At 35.9% G+C, this 21933-nt stretch overlaps 2 protein-coding genes across 3 annotated transcripts; both read left to right on the plus strand.

The window, feature by feature from the left end:
* The first annotated feature begins 173 nt into the window (after window positions 1-173).
* On the plus strand, window positions 174-10212 carry LOC133197469 (MICOS complex subunit Mic60-like). Of its 2 annotated transcripts, none has more exons than XM_061333526.1 (12): window positions 174-267; window positions 1430-1506; window positions 2062-2269; window positions 4506-4566; window positions 4892-5008; window positions 5753-5892; window positions 6035-6132; window positions 6796-6931; window positions 8056-8176; window positions 8617-8840; window positions 9026-9254; window positions 9482-10212. In XM_061333526.1, exons 1-12 carry the CDS (start codon window positions 226-228, stop codon window positions 10102-10104), a joined length of 2076 nt encoding a protein of 691 aa, XP_061189510.1. In that variant the 5' UTR covers window positions 174-225; the 3' UTR covers window positions 10105-10212. The 2 variants fall into 2 exon arrangements, with proteins under 2 accessions (XP_061189510.1, XP_061189511.1); XM_061333527.1 differs by having other exon boundaries at window positions 4512-4566.
* Window positions 10213-11286: 1074 nt separating this feature from the next.
* On the plus strand, window positions 11287-14792 carry LOC133196489 (perlucin-like). Its single transcript, XM_061332374.1, has 5 exons — window positions 11287-11357; window positions 12470-12558; window positions 12913-13003; window positions 13310-13547; window positions 14743-14792. Exons 1-5 carry the CDS (start codon window positions 11309-11311, stop codon window positions 14768-14770), a joined length of 495 nt encoding a protein of 164 aa, XP_061188358.1. The 5' UTR covers window positions 11287-11308; the 3' UTR covers window positions 14771-14792.
* The last annotated feature ends 7141 nt before the right edge of the window (window positions 14793-21933 follow it).

Below are 21933 nucleotides of genomic sequence, written 5' to 3' on the forward strand. Positions count from 1 at the left end.
CTCAGCATTTACTAAAATGACGCAAGTTAAAATTGGCTTAATGAGAAAATAAAAATATATAATAAAATTCACTAATCAACTTTCTATACACATAATTCGCGTAAAATGATTTTGAAAAATGATTTCATATTTTGTCGGGATCGACGTTCACATATTAATTTTGTCCTTGGACGTGAGGGAGACCGGTGTCTGGGCAAATAAATTTTTGGTTCTCGCTGTAAAAGGATGTGGCGAGCTGCAGCGAGGGGCGTCACCCCGCGGATTAAGGTATGGTTATCATTTCTTCAAATAGCAAACTCGGCGAGGATTTGTCTTACACTTTGATTAGACACCATTGTATCTTGAAATTGCCATTGGGCATTAACTTTCATTTTGCTCTTGTCAAGAGCTAAAATGAAAGTATGTCTTTATGCTTTTGTACTTTATATTTGTATTAATACTTATTTGATTATAAAGTAAAGCTTTGCTTTAGCTGCAGTCTATCAATGGCTAAGATATTTTGTGACTAGAGCTTTACATTTGTTTATGACATTATACAGTTATTGACTTTTGATGAAGTCTACTTGTGGTATATAGAAAATACATGGCATCCTACTAACTTGGCCTAGTGGGTTAACCCTTTAGCTTAATTGGTAGAGCATTGGACCGGTCCTGAATATGACCTTATTTGCAGTAGCGTATCAGAACAGCTGATTTTAATCAGATTGTTTTATCAATTAATATTAGTAAGAACATTATCACCTTTGCTTTCACCAAATTCCTGAAAAGTATTAGATGTTGCAATTAATGGTGAAATGTAAAAATGGTAAATTGAGTTTCCAACAGTCATGTGCGAGACCCTTCTAGAATGTTTAGGTTTACAATGTTACATGTTTAACTCCAGTCATTGTCCCCCTTGAAAATTACGTGGCGTAGTCCTGTAGAAATGTGCCCCTTTCTCCCCATCATTTTAGCAGATCTTAGGTTGGTGTTGATAACATTTGATCCATGTCAGGCCAAAAAAAATAATAGTCTTGTTTCCTGCTACCAGCCTGAAAAAAATAGGGTAGGTAGGTAGGAAAATTATTTTATTTTATATTTTTATTTTATTTTTTTCCGACAGCATTTTTTGGATATGAACTAATACAAGATAAAATTAAACATGTCACAGGTCAACATTGTCTTTTAAAATTGAATTTCATGTCTTTTATGCACAACTCAAGTGGTATTTTATGAAAGTCCATATTTAAAACAAGAATTTCATGAAATGCTTGTTTTGTGTTAACACGGAAACCGATTACAGTGACAGAACGATGAAATTCTGGAAATTCCCGATTTTTTTTCTCCCAAAACTTGAAAAAAACTTTAGGGTCGGGTGCAAAAAAATAGGGTAGGTCGGGTAGCAGGAAACAAGACTATTATTTTTTTTTGGCCTCATTTTCTTTTTCAGACCTCCAGTGTAGTGAAGCCAATACAACAAAGATGTATGGCATCTGGACCCCCTCCCCAGAAAGGTGGAGTTCTAAAGTAAGTATGCTGTACTTAATCTGGAAATGGTAAAAACATTGATCTCTGTGTTTGATCCAAGCAACAGAGGGTGACATCAGACAGACTACATTCATGTCTATAATTCATTGTATGTTAAACTGTTTTATAGCACACTCATCCAACAGTTTGAAAACAGAATATTTGATTACCATGATTAATGATTTTTTTTTCGAAATTACTAAATACATGTACTGTATGTCTTAAGTTAGAAGAAAATTGCATGCTGTGTATTTATCTGATTATTTAATTTTAGTTATTTCCTGTAAAAAATACTGTTAATTCCTTAATATATTTGAGAATTTTATTATCACTTAATTTTGCAAGAAGGACAAATCACGAAATAAAATTACTCAAATTTATTTTTTTTTTATATTGCTAAGTTACATGTACCTGTAAAAGCTCATGATCTACAGTCCACTTGCATACTATCACAGTTTGATGTCTACAAGTCATTTTGCAGTATTAAGTACTCATGTAAATAAAATAAGAAATAATGCACAGTAAATAATGTAACATGATTTTATGTGATTATAGGTGGTTTGTTCTGTTGCCTACAGCAGCTTTGGGAGGAGCTGCTGCCTATGGTGAATTTGTGGATCCAGAATTTAAGAAAGTGATGGAGAAAAATGTATATAGTCCATTCCAAGAATACGTTTATGATCCTATAAAGGGCCTTGTATCTGGTTCAGGGAAAGCTGCTGAAGAGGAACAAAAGCCGCTGGCTAAAATCACCCCCACCCCAGTGAGTATAAGTCACCCCCACCCCACTGAGTATAAGTCACCACCACCCCACTGAATAAAACTCACCCCCACCCTAGTGAATATAAATCCCCTCACCCCGGCCAGTGAGTGAAATTCACCCCAAACCCAGTGAGTAAAACTCACCTCCCTTGTGAATACAAATTCCTCCCATCCAAGGGAGCAAAATTCACCCCAACAAAATGTAAGTAAAAATCTCCCCCCCCCCTCCCAACCCAGCATCAGTAAAAAAAAATTCACTCTAACCCCATTGAGTAAAAATCACCTGATCTACAAGGTGGCCAATAAAAAAATCATCCCCCCCACCCCAGTGAGTAAATTTCAGCATCAGGCCAGGGAGTAAAAATTGCACCAACCCACTGAGTTTAAATCACTCCCACCAAGTTAGTAGATAGTTCTGGAGTCTAAATTCTAAATAAAGCTGATTATCTTGCCAACTAAAAACAGGATTTTCCTCAGAATAATGTCCCGAAAGTACATTTACAATGTACCTATTAGAAGTTGATTTTTAGCTCACCTGAGCTGAAGGCTCAAGTGAGCTTTTCTGATCACTTTTTGTCCCACATCTGTCTGTCTGTCCGTCTGTCTGTCTGTCTGTAAACTTTTAACATTTTCGCCTTCTTCTCAAGAACCACTGGGCCAATTTCAACCAAACTTGCCACAAAGTATCCTTGGGTGAAGGGGATTCAAGTTTGTTCAAATGAAGGGCCACGTCCTCTTTCAAGGGTGGATAATAAAGAAATAGTGAAAAATTAATAGCATCTTTTAAAAATCTTCTTCTCAAGAATCAAAGGGCCAGGAAAGATGAAACTCATGTGGAAGCATCCTTAGGTAGTGTAGATTCAAGTTTGTTCAAATCATGACCCCGGGATGTAGGGCAGGGCCACAATGGAGGATCAAAGTTTTACATATAAATATATAGGAAAAATATTTAAAAATCTTCTTCTCAAGAACAGCAAAGCCATGATGAGTCATATTTATATGGAAGCATAAGGTAGTGTAGATTTAAGTTTATTCAAATCATGACCCCTGGGTGTAGGGCGAGGCCACAATGGACTATCAAAGTTTTACATAGAAATATATAGGAAAAATCTTTAAAAATCTTTTTCTCAGGAACAGCAAAGCCCTGATTGGTCATATTTATATGGAAGCCTCCTCAGGTAGTGTAGATTCAAATTTATTCAAATCATGACCCCCGGGGGTAGGATGGGGCCACAATGGAGGATCAAAGTCTTAAATAGAAATATATAGGAAAATATCTTCTGAAGAAGAACTGCAAAGCCATGACTTGCCATGATTAGTTCATTTTGATATGGAAGCATCCTCAGGTAGTGTTAATTAGTCCCCTACCGGTGAAACTGGAGGGGTATAGGTTTCCTCTGAGTCTGTCCGTCTGTCTTTCTAGCTGTCTGTCTGTCTGTCCCTCTGTCTGTCTGTCAGTCTGTCCCACTTGGTTTTCCGCACTTTTCTTCTAAATGCTTGCAGATATTGAGCTGATTTTTGGTATGTGAGAGTATCTTGATAAGTTACAGATCAAGTTTGTATTTCGTTCCGCTTCAATGATTTTTGATGGAATTACAACCTTTTCAATTTTTCAGGGTTTTCCGCACTTTTTTTCTAAACGCTTGCAGATATTGAGCTGATTTTTGGTATGTGACTTTACCATGATGAGTTATAGATTAAGTTTGCATTTCGCTCCGTTTCATTGATTTTTGACGGAATTATGGCATTTTCAATTTTTAATGGGAACCAGATTACACTTGCCAATAGGGGACTAGTATTGCTAATGCAATACTCTCAGAATGCTTGTTCAATTTTGTTCAAATGATGACCCCCGGGGGGTAGGGTGGGGCCCAATGGGAAATCAGAAGTTTTACATATGAACATATAGAAAAAATATTTCTTCTCAAGTACAGAAAAGCTATGTTTAGTCATATTGATATGGAAGCATCCTCAGGTAGTGTAGATTCAAGTTTGTTCAAATGATGACCCCTAGGATAGGGAGAAGCCATAATGGGGGATCAAATTTTTACAAAGGGATATATGGGAAAATTTTTTTCAAAATCTTCTCAAGTACAACAAAGCCATTTGTTATATTGACATGGAAGCATCATCAGGTAGTTTAAAATTCATGCCCCCCCTCTTGTTTCATAATTAAAATTTATTTTTACCTGATAAAAAATAAAAGAAAAATTTAGTTGCCCTTTTTTCTTAAACAGCCTCAGCCAGTAACGAAGAAATCAGAACCAAAGGCTGAACCAGTGAAGACCACAGTCAAAGGTAGGGAGGAGGTCATCTAGGGAGGGGCTTAGACCTAGATGTTTTCTGTGGACATTTTCTGAATGCTCAGACCTAGATAGTGTGGCATTCTCTGTTTGAAATTAAAAAAGAAAAGTACTTGATGATCCAAATTTTGACATATAATATGCAAAATTTGTATTAGGTTGTATTAATATTTGTTTTCAGTATGATATAGAAATTTTAAATTTCAGGAAATCTTTCAGAAAAGAGCCAAAATTAAGGCAAAGATTGATAGATTTCTCTGTTATGTCCAATTCTCATTTTTAGTCTGTAAAAGATGTTTAAATGAAAAAAATACTTACAGAGACAGCAGTCAGCCCTGCCCCAGCCCAACCCACACTGTCTGCTAAAGAGAGGGAAAAATTAGACATAGAGCAAAAACTACAGCAACAAAGAGAGAAAGAAAAGGCTGAAAATACAGGTGAGGAGAGAGAGAAGAGGGGTGAGTGGGGGGTTAGACATAGACCAAAATCTACAGCAACAAAGAGAGGAGAGAGAGAGCTAGAGAGAGGGGTGGGTTGGGGGTTATACATAGACCAAAAGGTACAGAAACAAAAAGAGAAAGAAAAGGCTGAAAATACAGGTGAGGAGAGAGAGAGCTAGAGAGAGGGGGAAGGGATGGGGGTTATACATAGACCAAAAGGTACAGAAACAAAGAGAGAAAGAAAAGGCTGAAAATACAGGTGAGGAGAGAGAGAGCTAGAGAGAGGGGGAAGGGAGGGGGTTATACATAGACCAAAAGGTACAGAAACAAAGAGAGAAAGAAAAGGCTGAAAATACAGGTGAGGACAGAGAGAGCTAGAGAGAGGGGGAAGGGAGGGGGGTTATACATAGACCAAAAGGTACAGAAACAAAGAGAGAAAGAAAAAGCTGAAAATACAGGTAAGGGGAGGGAAAGAGTGAAAGAAAGGGGTGAAGGAGATAGATATATAGCAACAAAAAGAAAATTAAAAGACTGAAAATGCTAATAGAGAGAAGGACAAAAAAAAGAAAGGGAGAACAGGTCAAGAAATGACTTTTTAAATGTTAAGGGAAGACAAATCAGTGATGATAAAAGTCAGCATTCTGTATGTACTTGTAAGTAATAATCACTCTGCCAATTGTAGGGTTCTGATGAAGCATTTTACAGATACTAAGTTTACTATTTTGTCTGTTGAACTTTCAGCCCTGGAATCCAAACTTAAGGACCTGATGGATTCTTGTAAAACTAGGCTCCAAGAGGCATCAGATCTACAGAAAGATGTTATTGAAGCAGTCAAACAACACTCCAAGGCCCTTCAAACTGCCATGGATGATAAAACAGATGTAAGTGTACAATTCTTAGTTATGTGTATCTAAAACAGGGGCGGGGTCACATTACCAAGCAAGAGTCTTAGGGAGAACAACAACAATGATTCAAAATACAATCAACTTGATGAAAGGTTAACCTCTTGGTCAATATTTACAGATCCTGAACAAGGAAGGACAGTGGCAGGCTGTGTCCGAGGCCTTCCAGAAAAGAGAGGGGGTCACAGATAATGCCAAAAAAGTCATGGAGTCACTCAGGTATGAAAACATTCTCAATCCTTTACAAAGTTCTCCATAGCCATTTAATGTGGCGGCCCCACCACAGTTAAATTCCTTAGCGCCACAGTTAAAAAATTAGTGCCAGAGTTCCGCCATGGTAAAATATTAGTGCCACAGTTAGATCACCATCAATCAGGAAGATAAATGTATAAAATTGTAATAGGAGAGGAGAAAAATGCAACAGATCAGACCAGGATTCAAACCCGGCCCCCTGAATCTCCAGTCAGGTGCGCTACTTTGCTATCTGGCCACCGGTAATCGAACCTGTCTGACTGCCACATTCCTCCCTCCCTGAAGGTCTTTGCCTCTCCCCCCCAAGACACAAACTCAGGCTCTTCCCTGGCAGGTCTTTCACGACATGGCAACAAATGTAATAGGAGAGGATTTGAATCCGAGCCCCCTGAGTCTCCAGTCAGGTGCTCTACCAACTGAGCTTTCTGGCCAGCTGTGGCCGAACCCATCTGACTGCCACAAGATTAAATCTTCAAATTATGTACCATTTTATTGTATAGTTTCTAATGATAAACTGTCAATTTACTCTAATTAGAGTAAACTAACTGGAGTTAAGTATGACATGCAAGCACACATAGTCTAATCCAGTAATGTATAAGACAAAGAATCATATCTCTATCATGTTTGTAGATCAGAAATGGACAAGTTAAAATCAATGGTAGATGAAGCAAGGAACACCAAATCAACAAAAAGTAACAAAGTCCTGAATGCAGCTCAGGAGGCCTACAATACAGCCAGTAGTAAACTAAATGCCATACAGTCAGCTGTAAGTCATTACGTGTCAGCTGTAAGTCATTAGATGTCAGCTGTAAGTCATGATGTGTCAGCTGTAAGTCATTATATGACAGCTGTAAGTTATTATGTGTAAGCTGTAAGTCATTATGTGTCAGCTGTAAGTCATTATATGTCACCTGCAAGTCATAACTTGTCAGCTATAAGTCATTACATGTCAAATGTAAGTCATTACGTGTCAGCTGCAAGTCATTACGTGTCAACTGTAAGTCATTACATTTCAACTGTAAGTCATGATGTGTCAGCTGTAAGTCATGATATGTCACCTGTAAGTCATTACATTACATGTCAGCTGTAAGTCATTAAATGTCATAATACGGTAATCTGTAAATCATTACATGTAACAATTTAGTCAGTGTAAATTTATGTGTAATAAAACAGTTGTAAATTATTACTTGTAATAAACAATACAGCCAGCTGTAAATCATTACATATAAAGTAGTCAGTTGTAAGTAATTACATGAAAAATACAGTCAGTTGTAAATCATCATATGTAAGAATACAACCATTTCATGCAAGTTATTTAGCTATAAAGTTACCTATAAGTCATGAGATGTAACAATTCTGTTGTTACATGCAACAGTAAAGTTTGCCCTAAGTCATTACATTTAAAGGTTATAGAAAGCTGTAAATAAAATGGTAGATGGTTTGCTGTCAGTCATATTAAACTAAACTAGAGGAAAGGTTGCCTACTATTAAAAGAGAAATGACTTAGTTGTCTTGACCATTCATGTTTTGATTGGACATTATTAATAGCTTTTAACATAAACAAGGGTTTTATGTACTGAATATCAATGTTTAGAGGGAGTAAACATTATTGTCAAACTCTCAATTCATCTGTTCACCAACTAACTTTGCAATTCTTTCTAAACATTATATAAAAAAGTGTTTGGCCAAGTTGAAGGTTAAGAGCAATGTTTTTTATATGAGATTAAGACAACGTCATACATCAAGACGAATATCAAATAGAATTAGTCTCTGCATAGGTTATTATATTTCACGAAGACCTGTTTCTTTGTAGAGCACTTAGGAACCTATGGGACTAAGTACATTTTTTATTTTAACAATTTCTTTGAACAGTTCGATTTTGATTTTTAGATAGCAAAGAGTGAGTCAGAGAATCAGGGACTTCTAAAGTTCAATGATCTGGTGGAGGAAGGGAAAAAGAAATTCCAGCGAGAACTCGAGAGTTTGATGCCTGATGTCAAACCGGGAAAAGGTGAGCAGTTTCTAAGACTAGATTTATTTATAAAACTATAGGCTATATACCGGACTGCAGGCTTAATGACTGTGAGTTAGTGCATTAACTAGAAGAATTTTGGTATAGGAAGACTTTTAAACAAAGTAAATATAGCTACATGTATTTGAAAGCTGAGACAACTTCAGAATATTGTAGACTGTATAATCATTGGTCATTAATGATAATGAATAAAGATACCTATTACTTTGAGCTACAAAGCCCATAGCACTTCTGTTTTGTAGTTAACACAAAATCATATTAACATTGACAGAACTCGTACTTTTATCTGTCAAACAGTAAATGGTGTGGCAGCAAGTTGGGTTGGATTTATGTGGAAAAAGAAAGAAGTCCAGATTGAGAGATTATATTCAGAAAAAAAAATGTGTTCATAATTTTTTGAAGTTTATGTATTTGTGCAGGAAAGAAGCTGAGTGAAGATGAATTAAATTCATTGATTGCACATGCTCACAGACGTATAGAGCAACTGCAGCACCAGTTGGCCAATCACATGGCTCTGGAGAAGGAACGAATTCAGGAGGCGCTAGAAAGTCAAAAACGTGCAGACGACAAAGTGTGTGACAGAAGAATTCAAGACGAGACACAGAAGATAAAAAATAGCATTGATCTCGAAAAACGCAAATGGGTATGAGTTATCTTTTAGAATTGTACAGTAAAACAAGCTTATAGTGAACACACTTATAATGAATTGACGCTTATCGCAAAGTGATTTTCATTCCCCATTACTTTAAGATGTATTGTAATCTTATTGGATAGAACGAAATACGTTTACATGTATTTTTTAACTTTTAAGTCAAATTTGATTTGAAGGAGGAAGAGGCCCAAGTTCAGCATGAGGTGGACCTTCGTCAACAACTGGCTCGACAGGCCGCAGCCCACAGCGACCATTTACAGGAAGTCCTGAAGGTCCAGGAACAAGAACTCTTACAGAAATACGAGCGTCAGTTCAATCTGAAGTTTATTGAGGAGCGACAGGCTTTCCAGGCCGAGATCGCTGGGTGGGTGGCGCGACTGAAAGGCATCGAAACTGCAGTAGAGAGTAAGTACGATCTCTGGATGTCATTTGTTATAAGTAATCCTCCTGGAATGCTTTGTTATTTTAGATTATTTTTGGGTACTGACATTGCATGTATTGACTGACATTAAGCACTTCATTGTCCAAAGGTGGAACAAGAAAAAAAAAAGATCTGTGTCTAACCCTTTAAGAATATATTTAATTTGAGGAAATGATGAAAAGTATTTTTATAGATTTTTTTTAAATATTAGACAGGGCTGCTGCTGAAAAGATTGCCAGAGAGGCACAGGACCTTTGGCTAGCCAGCCTCGCTTTGAATGGCAGCATTCGCCGGGGTAAAGAGGAGGAGTTAGATTGGGAAGCCCGCCTAAAGCCCCTAGGGAATGAAATTGTGGCAGTATACGATGCTGCCGGAAATCACCCCTTTGTCAACATGATTGTAAGCACAATCCCAGAGAAAGCTTATGTACGTGGGGTTTGGACAGAGGATACTCTGAGGGAACGATTCGAGAAAGTCTCAAGTGTCTGTAAAAAAGTGGCGGCCATTGATGAATGCGGAGGAACTCTGTATAAGTATTTTATATCATACCTCCAGTCCACCTTTATAAGTTTTAAAAGTTATGACATAAAGGGATTACATGACCAAGTTGACATTGCTAGTATGGACAATTTTGAAATTTTGGCCAATGCTAATTATTGGATGGAGAGGGGAGATTTCGAAACAGCCGTCAGATTTATGAATCAGCTGCAGGGCGAGGCCAGAAAGGTGGCATCCGATTGGTTAAAAGAGGCCAAGTTGCTATTGGAAACACGACAAGCAGCCATTGCTTTGACTGCCTTCGCATCAGCAAGTGGTTTGGGAACAGTATTTTGAATTTGATTTTTTTTTTTTTTTTGGAATATACATGTATGTGTTTAAGTAACCAGACAATGTAAAAGATGCTGTTTTGATTTATGGGAGAAATAAAGATGATGAATTACAGTGTTTTGTTATAGCTCACCCTAGCCAAAGGTTCTATTTAGCATTTGTAATTGTTGTCCGTCATCAGTCTATCAATCTGTGGTTTGTTGATTTATTAAACACAATCTTAGGTTGTGAAGATTGAAGTTTGCTCAAATCTTGCTCCATGGCCACAGTAAGGAGTCTGTAAGTTTGATGTAGGATTGATTTGGGAACCTTCTTCTTAAGACCGGAAAGACTACAGCAGAGACATCAATAATACTCTTGTCTCTGGCTACAGTTTGTCATATTTAGAAATATACATCCTTATTTAGGAAAGATTCAGTTCTGTTCAAATCATAGCCCCCCAAAATAAGTCCTGATTTTGACATAGAAATAAACAAAAAAAAATCTTTTGTATAAATATTAGTGTAATTTTACAAAGAAAGACTTGGATTCTAGTTCTAGAATTAAATATCTCTTTCTTGGCGTTGACATTTACGTCATACTAATTTAATACTTCTTTTTTTCAAGTTCACAGCGCAGTAGCTACATGTAAAAGATACGCAGATAACTATTAAAAATGGCAAGTATTTGTGCTGTTGCAGATTTGAAGGAAATTTTTTCTTTAATTTTCATTTCAAATATATGAATGAATAAGTGAATTTACAACAGAACATAATTTAACTTAATTTTACCCACTAGAACCAATCGGGGCAAGCAATATATACTGTACCTAGTATTTTATCATGTGTTATTTTTGCACCCCCCCCCCCCACACACACACATACACACACACCCCCACCCACTGGAAATCTTGGATACGTTAAGTATAGTGAAATCTAACACGCAATCTTGGAGACGTTAAGTATAGTGAAATCTAACACGCAATCTTGGAGACGTTAAGTATAGTGAAATCAAACACACAATCTTGGAGACGTTAAGTATAGTGAAATCTAACATGCAATCTTGGAGACGTTAAGTATAGTGAAATCTAACACGCAATCTTGGAGACGTTAAGTATAGTGAAATCTAACACGCAATCTTGGATACGTTAAGTATAGTAAAATCTAACACGCAATCTTGATTTACCTGATAATATAAAAGGCCGAAATTTTTATCAACAAGAGATGAAATAATGGCCGACAAACTGTCCTTTCTTGTTATCTCGGTGATAATTTCGTACGGTAAGTAAATCTATATACAAATTGTAGTTATCTCATAATAGTGCAACCGCAGCGTGATCTGCATTAGAATCGTTACAATTTTGTAATTATAAAGTCTCAATTTACATCAAATCATACCCTCACCACATGTGATTTGTCTATTAATTTTAAAGGTCTGTTTATCTGTACTGCTATCCTTCTATATAGGTATATGTAAGAAATCAAAGGAGCCTATTTTAACAACATTTCTTCGCTTGCCTACATTAATAGGAGATTAAATTATCAGTGGATATAAGGAACAGTCTGCGAGCGCTTTTATTTAAAAACAAAAACAACTTTCTTGTTAAAGGGGGGTGGGGGTGGGGGGTGGGGGGGTCATAGTAGGTGTAGATTTAACAGTAGCGCAAAAAAGTAAAATATATTTTCATTATTATTTTTTGAAATATGTCTTATAAATGTTGTTTGCTTTTAAATCATTAAATGGATCAATACTTAATATTTCTTTTTCACATCTGAAAAATGTGAAATGAATAAAAAATATTTTCCATACATCGGAATTTTTTTTTCTCTTGTCGATCATGCATGATTAAAAACAAAATAAATAGACACGGAGAAACGATTTATTTGTTCACCCAATGAGTAATGCGTGTTTTGGACTGAACATTTTTAAGTGGGAGTAATTTTAGGTCATTGCTTAAAGCCTTTTAACAGGTTTGTACAAGGCTCTTTCGACTGAAGTCGATGAAATTTTACTTCTTGATCATGAGTTTAATTATAATCGTGCGTGACGCTCATTTACAAAAAATGCATTTCATTTAGAATGAGAATGGGAAGAATATCAAATGTTAAAGTTCATATCTCTTAAGGTTCATAGACTCTCGGGTAAGAGGGGTAACTCTTACTGGTATAAACAAATATTCCTTTATATATATAAAAAAAAAATTGTCAAGTTACCGACCATTTCTGTTTAGAATTCAAATTATAAATAATATTTCTTTTTAAAAATTATTAGCAACAATGCAAGTTTTTCTTCGCTTGAACTGAGGGATATTTTACAGAACAAAATTTAGTCGCAAAACATTATAGCTCCTTTCACCTGGTATAAATAATTGTGTCTGTATTTCTTTTTATAGTGGTTGCAGACTGTCCAAATGGTTTCACAAGACATGACGAGTCCTGTTACGTCATCAACCGTGTCTTAGCGACGTGGGCTCAAGCCAGTGTAAATATAGTTTGCAACTCCAACCACTCTCCATCAAAGATGATTTTTTTTTTCGGCACCAAAATCAAGTCACAAGTTTGTCACCGATTAGTCGTATATTATATTTATTGTAGAGACAACACATATACGTCTTCGCTAGCCAAGGGTTTCCGATCCGAAATCTAGAGTAAATTTCGGATCGGAAACCCTCGGCTAGCGAAGATGACACATACAGTGCAATAAAATATGTCGCTACACACATTGTCTATTTTTGATGCAACTTATCGATATAAATTGCAGTTGAAATTATGCCTTTTATACATTCACACTTTCGGTAAGTTGTTAAAAATAAAACAAAAGTCATTCCGTTTGCAGATTTACTGTCATGCTATTCAAGCTGAATTGGTTTCCATAGAAAGCCAGGTTGAGGACAACTTCCTGCGAGGATATCTACAAAATCAAGGATGTAATGACATTTACATTTTTAAATCACATAATTTGTCAAAAGTTTACGACTTTCATTAGTGGATGCAAGAGTGGAAAGGGGGAGGGAGATACACATGTACCAACTAAAAAAAAATTCGACTCGGGCATATTTTTGCCAGAAAAAAATAAATTAAAAAAAAATAAAACCACCAAAAGCAAACAAAAAAAGAAGAAGATAATATTCGTATGTATCATGATCATCCTAGTATCCATTTGTGCAGTCTATCCCAATAGGTAGATAACGATTAGCCCATGAAATGTTTTCTCCTTATCTAATTCTATTCAGCAAAATATGACCATCCCCGGTTCTGGGTCGGGGGTAGTGACCTCCTACAGGAGGGGGAGTGGACATGGACCAAGACCGGAAGCGTGATCGGATCCCAGGGGTTCTCCCACTGGGCCCCCGGTCAGCCGAACAATGGTGGTCATTTGGACGAACACTGTATGGAGCTGGAGGCCGGAACTAATTGGTTGTGGAACGATGACGAATGCGAGAATCGCAAAAACTTTATTTGTGAGAAACCGTGAGTCAGTTTTCATATTAATCAAAGCGCTCTATATTAAATTCATTGTTAAAATATGTCGACTTTATTGTTGGGATTTTTCAGTCGAATATCATCCTTAGGATCTTACGGTCATTAATAGCTGAGTCTCTTGATTTGCAATGAAAGAATTATTAAGATTCCTATAAATCGGAATGAGGAGCTATTTTATAGATTTCTTACCAAGACAAAAACTGTGGTAACCTGAGTCTTATTTTGCAATAGATACTTAGAATGCAGCCAGAAATCTTGATTGAGTTTTTCGCCTTGTTTACGTCATGAAAAAATTGTTTGAAATTGCAATTGAAATTAACTAGATTCTTTAGTTTAATTGTTTAAAAATCAATGTTGAATATATTAAAGCATTTACAAAAGTAAATCTTTGTCCTGGTTTTAAATTCCTTTGTATTATGGGACTGTAATTGAAATACATTACAAGAAATATAGAAAAAATTACATTCAATTATGAATGCTTTAATTTCGAGCTCGAAATAAACAATTCGATCCGTTCCGAATTTCTGTACAGCTTAACTAACATGACTAACAGTTATAGGACTTAATATCATGATATATAATTATGCTTTTCTTACATTTTCAACAGTGAAATACTGTAAATTTATCTACTGAATAAAACTGATATTCTGACACAGTGTGAAAGGATATCAAAATGGTATTCTCACAGTGTAAGAAAATCAGAAGTGCGACAAAACTCTCGATTTCCAATCCCAAATCATGCCCGTACTAAGCAAGCCCCCCCCCCCCCCCCCCCGGGTTCATACAGCCATGCCCATCACTAATAGTGTTTAAAAAAACTTCCTGGCCTGTTATAAGATAGAGTAAATGAACCATCTTGACAGAGACTAAAACTGCCAAAGTTTCTCCAAATATGTTGTTAAAAATCCATGTTCAACCGCTCAACTATGACGTCACAGCCTATGACACCGTGTTACGAAAAGACAAAGGGAACATCAAAGAAAATGTAATAAACAGAAAAATATCAATGTTTTGTAGATGAATATGGAATTTATTTCAGTCGTGAGACAGGATTTTTTGATATTTTCACTCGTGCTTCGCACTCGTGAAAATATCAAAAAATCCTGTCACACTCGTGAAATAAATTTCATATTCATCTGCAAAACATTGAATATCCTCTATATATCTTATTCTTATATTTCAGGCTTTACGATACAACAATCATTGGATGAACATTTTAAAAATTAAACTAATTACATAGCTTACATTTTATTTGTCTTTTGTCATGCGATGTTTATGCAATTAAACCTTAAATCTTGGCATTTTTTTTCAAGATATGGAATATTATTAAATTTTTCTATTGTTAAATCCGCCTAGAGCGTTGTCTACTGGCCTAAAGTCATATTTTGATATTAAAAAAACTTTTTGAGGTTTAATTGATTTACGTATAAGAGCATCCTCGCAGGTCCAAGGTGTTGAGCATCTTCAGTAAAAAGTTACTGTTCTTCTTTAATTCAAGAATTAAAACAAACATTTTCTTCCATACAAAGCGCTATAAAGTTTATGGTTTCTCTGCAAATAATATCATTCTGTGCAGTGCATCATTTCATGACTTGACCGAGTATTAACGGATTATCCGTGGCACTGAGAGGGGAAGTAAGAAACGTGGGGTTCATATTGACCAAACATTCAATGTCTAATGCATCCTTAATACTGTAAATGGTGTTGGGATGTCGATCCCTGTTTCTGTTTTAACGGGCTCTTCGGTATTTTTAATTTAGTAAGTATTTGGTGATGGAACAGCCACTAACAGAGGTCACAATTTTCAAAGAAAACCGGATATGTAAGGATTTCTTTTTTAAAGGTAGTATTTATTTGGAATCATTTCCACATGTTTTTCAAATTATAGATTGTTTTATGTCGAGTTTATCTATCTTAAAAATATTTCAAATGGAGAATGTCATTTTAGACACAGGCACCTGGAGCGTGGATAATGTACATCTCTGCACCCCCTACGTCTAATAACAAACGTTTAATTACCGAGTGTGTATTCTCTAGAAAATATGCAATTTTCCATCAATTCCATATTTTTATCGCTCTGTACAATCGATAGATACGGTATATTATGTATAATTATTATACATATACCAAAAAAAAAATCCATTCAAATATACATATATATATATCATTTTAATGGTGTCAACCTCAGCTGTATGCTTTACGTACGTTTCATTGTTTACCCCACCTCTGTTGATTTTTCGATGAAATCCTGGCTTACGATTGGTTGAAGTCTGTCACGTGAAGGGGGTGTATTACTTATACCTAGTCGCTTGAAAATCAATACATGGTCGATACGGAGTTATCGTTCTTTTGTAACGTTCGAACAACTCGAGTTCACACGATTTGCCGAGTGTCTGTTGACAATGTTACAGTTAACTAATGTAAGTAACGAAGATGGAACCTTTTTCTCCCTTTACTGAAAGTCTTCAAAACTGTCAGTACGTTATTACAGCACGAAACACTCGCAAAACAACATTACGTCACACAACGTGACGTCATAATAGGCATTGTATGAGTGATGAAACATACATATAGTGAGAAAAACAATTTTACAAACCACAGACAATGCATAAATATTTTATCGGTGGGGTAAATTCGTTACATAGTTTTGTAGTGACAGGGTACGGGATGATACCTGGTTAGTAAATTCCATACCTGGCTCGGCTTCGCCTCGCCCTACCCGTCAATAAATAGACACTACATATGTATAAAAATCGACTTCACAATCTTTGTGATTATCTATATATAAATAATTCTATTATATTAATGTCATAGTCTACATATGTATGATTTAAACTTAATTGCACACCTAGCTATCATATTAAATAGATTTAAAGTCCGACTTCGCGGTCTTCGTGGTTATCTAACAAGCTCATAATAAACTAGATCATTGGTAGGCGACACCCGACAAACATGGCTGCCAATACAACCAAAAAATATCCATTGGGCTCGCCACAAGAGCAAATTAAAATGTGTGAAATCCATGGAAAAACTATTGATATGATATGTGAGGACTGTGATGAATTCATTTGTGTTGAGTGTGCCATAACAGGTCATAGAGAGCACGATCCGAAAACTTTACCCACGGCAGCCACCCAAAGGAGAAGATGTCTAGTTAATTTTCTGAAGAAGATCAAGGAAGAGGATCTGCCTAGGATTGATGAGAAGATAGAGAAGATTCCACAACAGATTACAGAAAATATAGAACTGTGTGACTCTGAGATTAAAAAGCTACGGATGCATTACGATGAGATAATAGCCAGGCTGACAGACATCAAAAAACGTCATGAACAAACACTGAGAGACAGTTTAGTTAAAAAGAAAGATCAACTGAACCATGTGAAATCTGAGTTAGACAAAAAGAAGAGAGGAATTGTTGAGACAGTGGAATTCATGGAGGAGAACAACAGCACCATGTCAGATTACAGCTTGATTGACAACCACAGAGAACTGACAAAAATGCTGTCTAAGATGAAGGTTCATATGACAAACTGTGAACATTCAGCAAGGTTCAATAGAGGTGATATCAATGATGACTTACTTGAGTCTTTGGTTGGAAAAACTTTCGATTTAGGGAATAATGAAGTGACTCAAATAAACTCATTTCAATATAGAGATAAACCAATATATGTGTTGAAGGCATACGATGAAGACCAATGTTACATAAGAGAATATAAATCACTATATACAGAAAAAGTTAACAAGGAAGGAGAAAGGGAACATGAATTTAGTATCATTCCATATGACATGTGTATGACTGATACTGGTGATGTTTATTTCACTGACTTGGGTAACAAGTCCATCAGGTGTCTGTCACCATCAGGATCTGTCTCTACAGTCATCAGTACAGATCCACTGGCACCAATAGGAATCTGTCATTCATTGGATGGTGGACTACTGGTTACCTTGAGAGACAATGAATCAGATTGTTATGAATTAGAGTCACACAGCAGAAGTTTGGTGAGACACATCAAAGTGACAGGTGATGTCATCCATGAGTATGAGTACCAGGAGGACGGTCAGACCAGACTGTTTACAGTGCCACACAGAGTCACACAGAACAGTAACAGTGATATCTGTGTTGTGAACCTTACAAGTGACACTACAGGTGAACTAGTGATTATGTCTCCCTCTGGTCGTATGAAGTCTGTCTACCGTGGACAGAACCTGAAAGAAAACTTTAAGCCAACTGATGTAGTGTGTGACTCCCTCTGTAACATCCTTGTTACTGACCCACCTAACAACCAGATCCATCTGCTGAGTCCTGACAAGGAGTTGTTAAAGTTCTTACTGACAGGGAATGAAGTGAACCATCCATGCAGATTATCCCTATACAAGTCTACACTGTGGGTAGGATACCGGGAAGGACTTGTCAAAGTGTTTCAGTATAGATTGTAAAATATAACATGTATAAATTCTGATTGAATTCATTCCTCACAGAAAGTAAGTTCATCATGAGAAATACATTTTAGTCTGATACATGTGTAAAGAGTTCTCATATTTTGTTATCAATCAGACTTATACTCATCACAACATAACCATAATCATATATTGTTCTTATATTTATAAATATTTTGAAAACATGCAATCGGTGGGTGATCTCATTTAAACCTGATGAATATTGTAATACATGTATATCTCGTGGTTTGTAGCCGCTTGTAATTTTGTGAATAGTAAGCAAATCAAATAAAATCGTTTAGCAGTCCATAATGCGTTTTGATGAAATTAAAGCTGAACACGATTCGTAAAAGGAATAATGTTACATCTGAGAGCCCCTATATCACCCCTACTAATGTTATTGTGATTTAAATTCAAGACACGTGGTGTAGGTTGACCCATTCAAAGGTTATAGGGTAGAACCGGTTTTAAAAATAAAATTGGCAGCAAACAGGAAATTGCTATAATCTGTTTCTTTTAAAAACTTTCTGATATTCAAGATTTTAAACAGAAATGAGTGGGATATAAAAAATCACAATCTACTGAATTTATCTTTGCTTTTGTGATAATTTACGGCGAAAATTGGAGCTTAGTAGTTTTTCCAAAATCGCCCGATACGCTGGTAGAAAAAAAATGTATATGACAAACCTTTGTTTACCTCATATGGCTTTTGTTATTTATGCGCACAGAGGATCTTACCACCAACAATTGACTACTAGTAATCATTGAATGAATAGCAACATTAACTTGACACCTATGTGTTTACATTTTTCTTCGAACACGATCGATATTACATGGATTGCAAAAAAAAAAAAAATGAAAAAAAAAAATGAAAAAAAAAAAAAAAAAACCTGTTTATATGAAAAAATACAAAGAGTAGAAACTATGAAAGATGCCACGGGCGTTTGTTATTTGTTATTACGTTGTTAACTAGAAAATGCATATTAAAAAATGTAGTTTGTGCCACGTTCAGAACACTAGAGCTTCAAGGTTAAGGAAGACGAACAGTATCCCTTAGGCATTTAAACAGGTACTAGTAAATGGACAACAATTTTTTTTTTCCATATTACAATACCTGTGATCATCTGTGCTTTTTGGTCAGGGAACCCACCTGACAATTGTATTCACATATAATACAACAAAGGAATGCTGACGAAAATCGCCCTACAGTATGACTTTAATAATCCTAGAATTCCACGTTTATTTAACATGTTACAAATGAACTGTTTGCAATTGTGAGCACGGAAATAATAGAATAAAAATGGACAGCATGGAAATGCATAGAAAAAATGTTCTATGTGCCTTTCCGATCGCCTTGTTTTTTTTTCTTCTTCAAGCGTAAAATTCCTGTAGTATCTGTAGTAACCCCCAATGCAATTCAACTCATTCAGATTAAGCTATATTGGTACCCCATTTGCTAATCTAACGCCAAAAAATATAGTCCAAGTTCACATGCATGCAAGTATGTTTGTCCAAAATGAAATTTAAATACATAAGTGCAGAAAACAATGTCATGAAGAAAACGTATTGAGTTTGAATGAATTCAAGGGAGATTGACGTACATTTCTACAGATATTATTCAGTAGTGAAAAATGAAACGCAAGATAACTTTTCTGTTTACCATGTCTCCACGTGCTAGTCACTTCCTAGCCACATTTCCGTGAATAATTTACCTTATCTCGTTGTGATCTCGCTAGATCTCGCCAGAGCTACTGTGAGGACTACTGGGAACTCCTCGGATTTTATAATTTGTAGAACACCGAAAAATAAAATGTTCCGAACACTATAGTAGGGGTGTATATGGTCACTGTTCACATGGTTCAGTGTAATCAATCGTCACCGGTGTAGAAGGACGTATGCTATACAGCACTCGATAGCTACAAAAAATAACTGTGTACAGTGCAGGGAACTAATTTTGTTACATAAACCAGCATCAGCATTAGTAGCATCAGGATCGAACTAGCATCAGGATCAGCATTTAAAAAACAGCATTACCAGGATCAGCATCAGCAAGCAAAGGATAAAACCAGCATTGACCTACATAAAATCAGCATTATCCTACTAGCATCAGAAAATCAATGAGTTTTAATTCAGTAAAAAATTAAAAAAGAAAGAAAGAATATTGGTTAAAGTATTCACATTATTGATACATAGTGAGATATTATGATCAAATAGTAGTAAAAGGCACTTTTATTGCTTTAAACGGCAATGCTGAAATTCATTATCTACTTCCGGTAGCATGATGCTACTTCCGGTAGCATGCATTGACCTAATTATAAAACAGCATCAGGATAAGGATAACTAGCATTAAATCAGCAAGCAAAGGAAGCATTCAAATCAGCAAGCAAAGGAAGCATTCAAATCAGCATTGATGCTGTAACAAAATTAGTTTCCTGCACTGTACCTATTCTAATTCAGAAGAGAAAGAAACCAAAGTAAAGAAACTTACAACAGTTGCACAAGTCAGTGCAGTATACAAACAAACACTTGCAAATACACGTAACTGCAATGAAATGTAAACAAAGGTAATGCAAGATAACCAGCACGAACACGGTCGCCATTCCACGCCGATACCCGTGACAATAAAGCAGTCAGGTGTAACAAATGCGAAGAGTATACCCTGGTGCTGATATCCTAGATAGTAATATCGCGTATTCCTATTCGAGTCGTGTTCAGCTTAAATGTGACAGAGCATTGTTTATTCAATCAAAAATCTTATATGTTATCAGCATACTTTCTATTAGTACAGAAGACATCCCATTCTCGAAGAAAGTATATATGTACCAAGCACCAACAACCCGCCTTCCTTTAGATAAAAACGAGTTTGAAAAAAACAAGTATATTAAGGGTTTAAAAAGCGTATTTCTAATCTTATTTTTATGCCTAGCCATGAATATGGCTAGGGCATATAGTGTTTGTCATGTCTTTCTTCCGTCCTTTCATCTTTTCTTCCGAAGCACTTTGCATTTAGCTCAGTCTCAAAGAAACTATCAAGATATTTTATCAAACTAAACTTTATATGCTGATACATATTAATAAGAGCTATTTAACTACATCAGCATTTCTAGACCTTTACCTTTCCTTTGATCTTGACCTCACTTTTCTTAAATTTTTGTTTAGCTCAGTTTCAAAGTAATTATCCTAGATAAATTTTTTTATCAAACCTTGATGCTAATACATATTAATGAGAGCTATTCAATTGCATCAACATTTTGAGACCTTGAACTTTTCATTGGTTTCTTTTTACTTTTCTAAGAGTTGTCCGCGTGGCGCAGTGGTTAGAGCGTCTGCTCTAGAATTGCGAAGTACAGAGCTGATCCTTACGTCGCGGGTTCGAATCCACTGCGGGACGTGGAGACCAGTCCTTTGGATGAGACCGTATAAACCGAGGTCCCGTGTCGCAGTAGTTGTTGGCACGAAAAAGATCTCTCACATGAACAATGGCCCTGAGTGCCGAGTAAAGGTATAAATTTGCAGCCCTCAACCGCAAGTGGTGGCGTCTCCATATGAGTGAAAAATTCTCGAGAGGGACGTTAAACAATAAACAAACAAACTTTTCTTAGATTTATATTTAGTTCAGTTTCAATGAAACTATTCAAGATATCAAACCTTATATACTGATACATTGTACATATTGATGAGAGCTATTCATCTGCATGCAAATGTTTAGACCTTGACCTTTTCCTTTGACTTCACTTTTCTTTAATTTGTATTTATAATTCAAAGACACTTATTAGATATTTGTATTCAACTTCATATCCTGATACATAATGATGAGAGCTAATCAGCTTTTTATCTGCATCAATGTTTTCAGACCTTGTCCTTTTCTTTGACCTTGTCTTCACTTTTCATTAATTTCTGTTTAGCTAAGTTTCAAAGAAACTATTCAGGATTATTG

Source organism: Saccostrea echinata, unplaced genomic scaffold (assembly GCF_033153115.1).
Source record: "Saccostrea echinata isolate AGI-Se365-2 ecotype Australia unplaced genomic scaffold, CSIRO_AGI_Sech_v1 ptg000030l, whole genome shotgun sequence".
Lineage (NCBI taxonomy): Eukaryota > Metazoa > Mollusca > Bivalvia > Ostreida > Ostreidae > Saccostrea > Saccostrea echinata.

What these genes read in the sequence shown, in the direction of transcription:
- LOC133197469 (XM_061333526.1), top strand. Translation starts at nt 226, where the DNA reads ATGTGGCGAGCTGCAGCGAGGGGCGTCACCCCGCGGATTAAG. An exon ending in AGAAAAGGCTGAAAATACAG is followed by an intron (nt 5,009 to 5,752) that starts GTGAGGAGAGAG and finishes TTGAACTTTCAG; the next exon opens with CCCTGGAATCCAAACTTAAG. An exon ending in AAAGTCATGGAGTCACTCAG is followed by an intron (nt 6,133 to 6,795) that starts GTATGAAAACAT and finishes TCATGTTTGTAG; the next exon opens with ATCAGAAATGGACAAGTTAA.
- LOC133196489 (XM_061332374.1), top strand. Translation starts at nt 11,309, where the DNA reads ATGGCCGACAAACTGTCCTTTCTTGTTATCTCGGTGATAATTTCGTAC. An exon ending in CTCGGTGATAATTTCGTACG is followed by an intron (nt 11,358 to 12,469) that starts GTAAGTAAATCT and finishes TTCTTTTTATAG; the next exon opens with TGGTTGCAGACTGTCCAAAT. An exon ending in CGACGTGGGCTCAAGCCAGT is followed by an intron (nt 12,559 to 12,912) that starts GTAAATATAGTT and finishes TTCCGTTTGCAG; the next exon opens with ATTTACTGTCATGCTATTCA.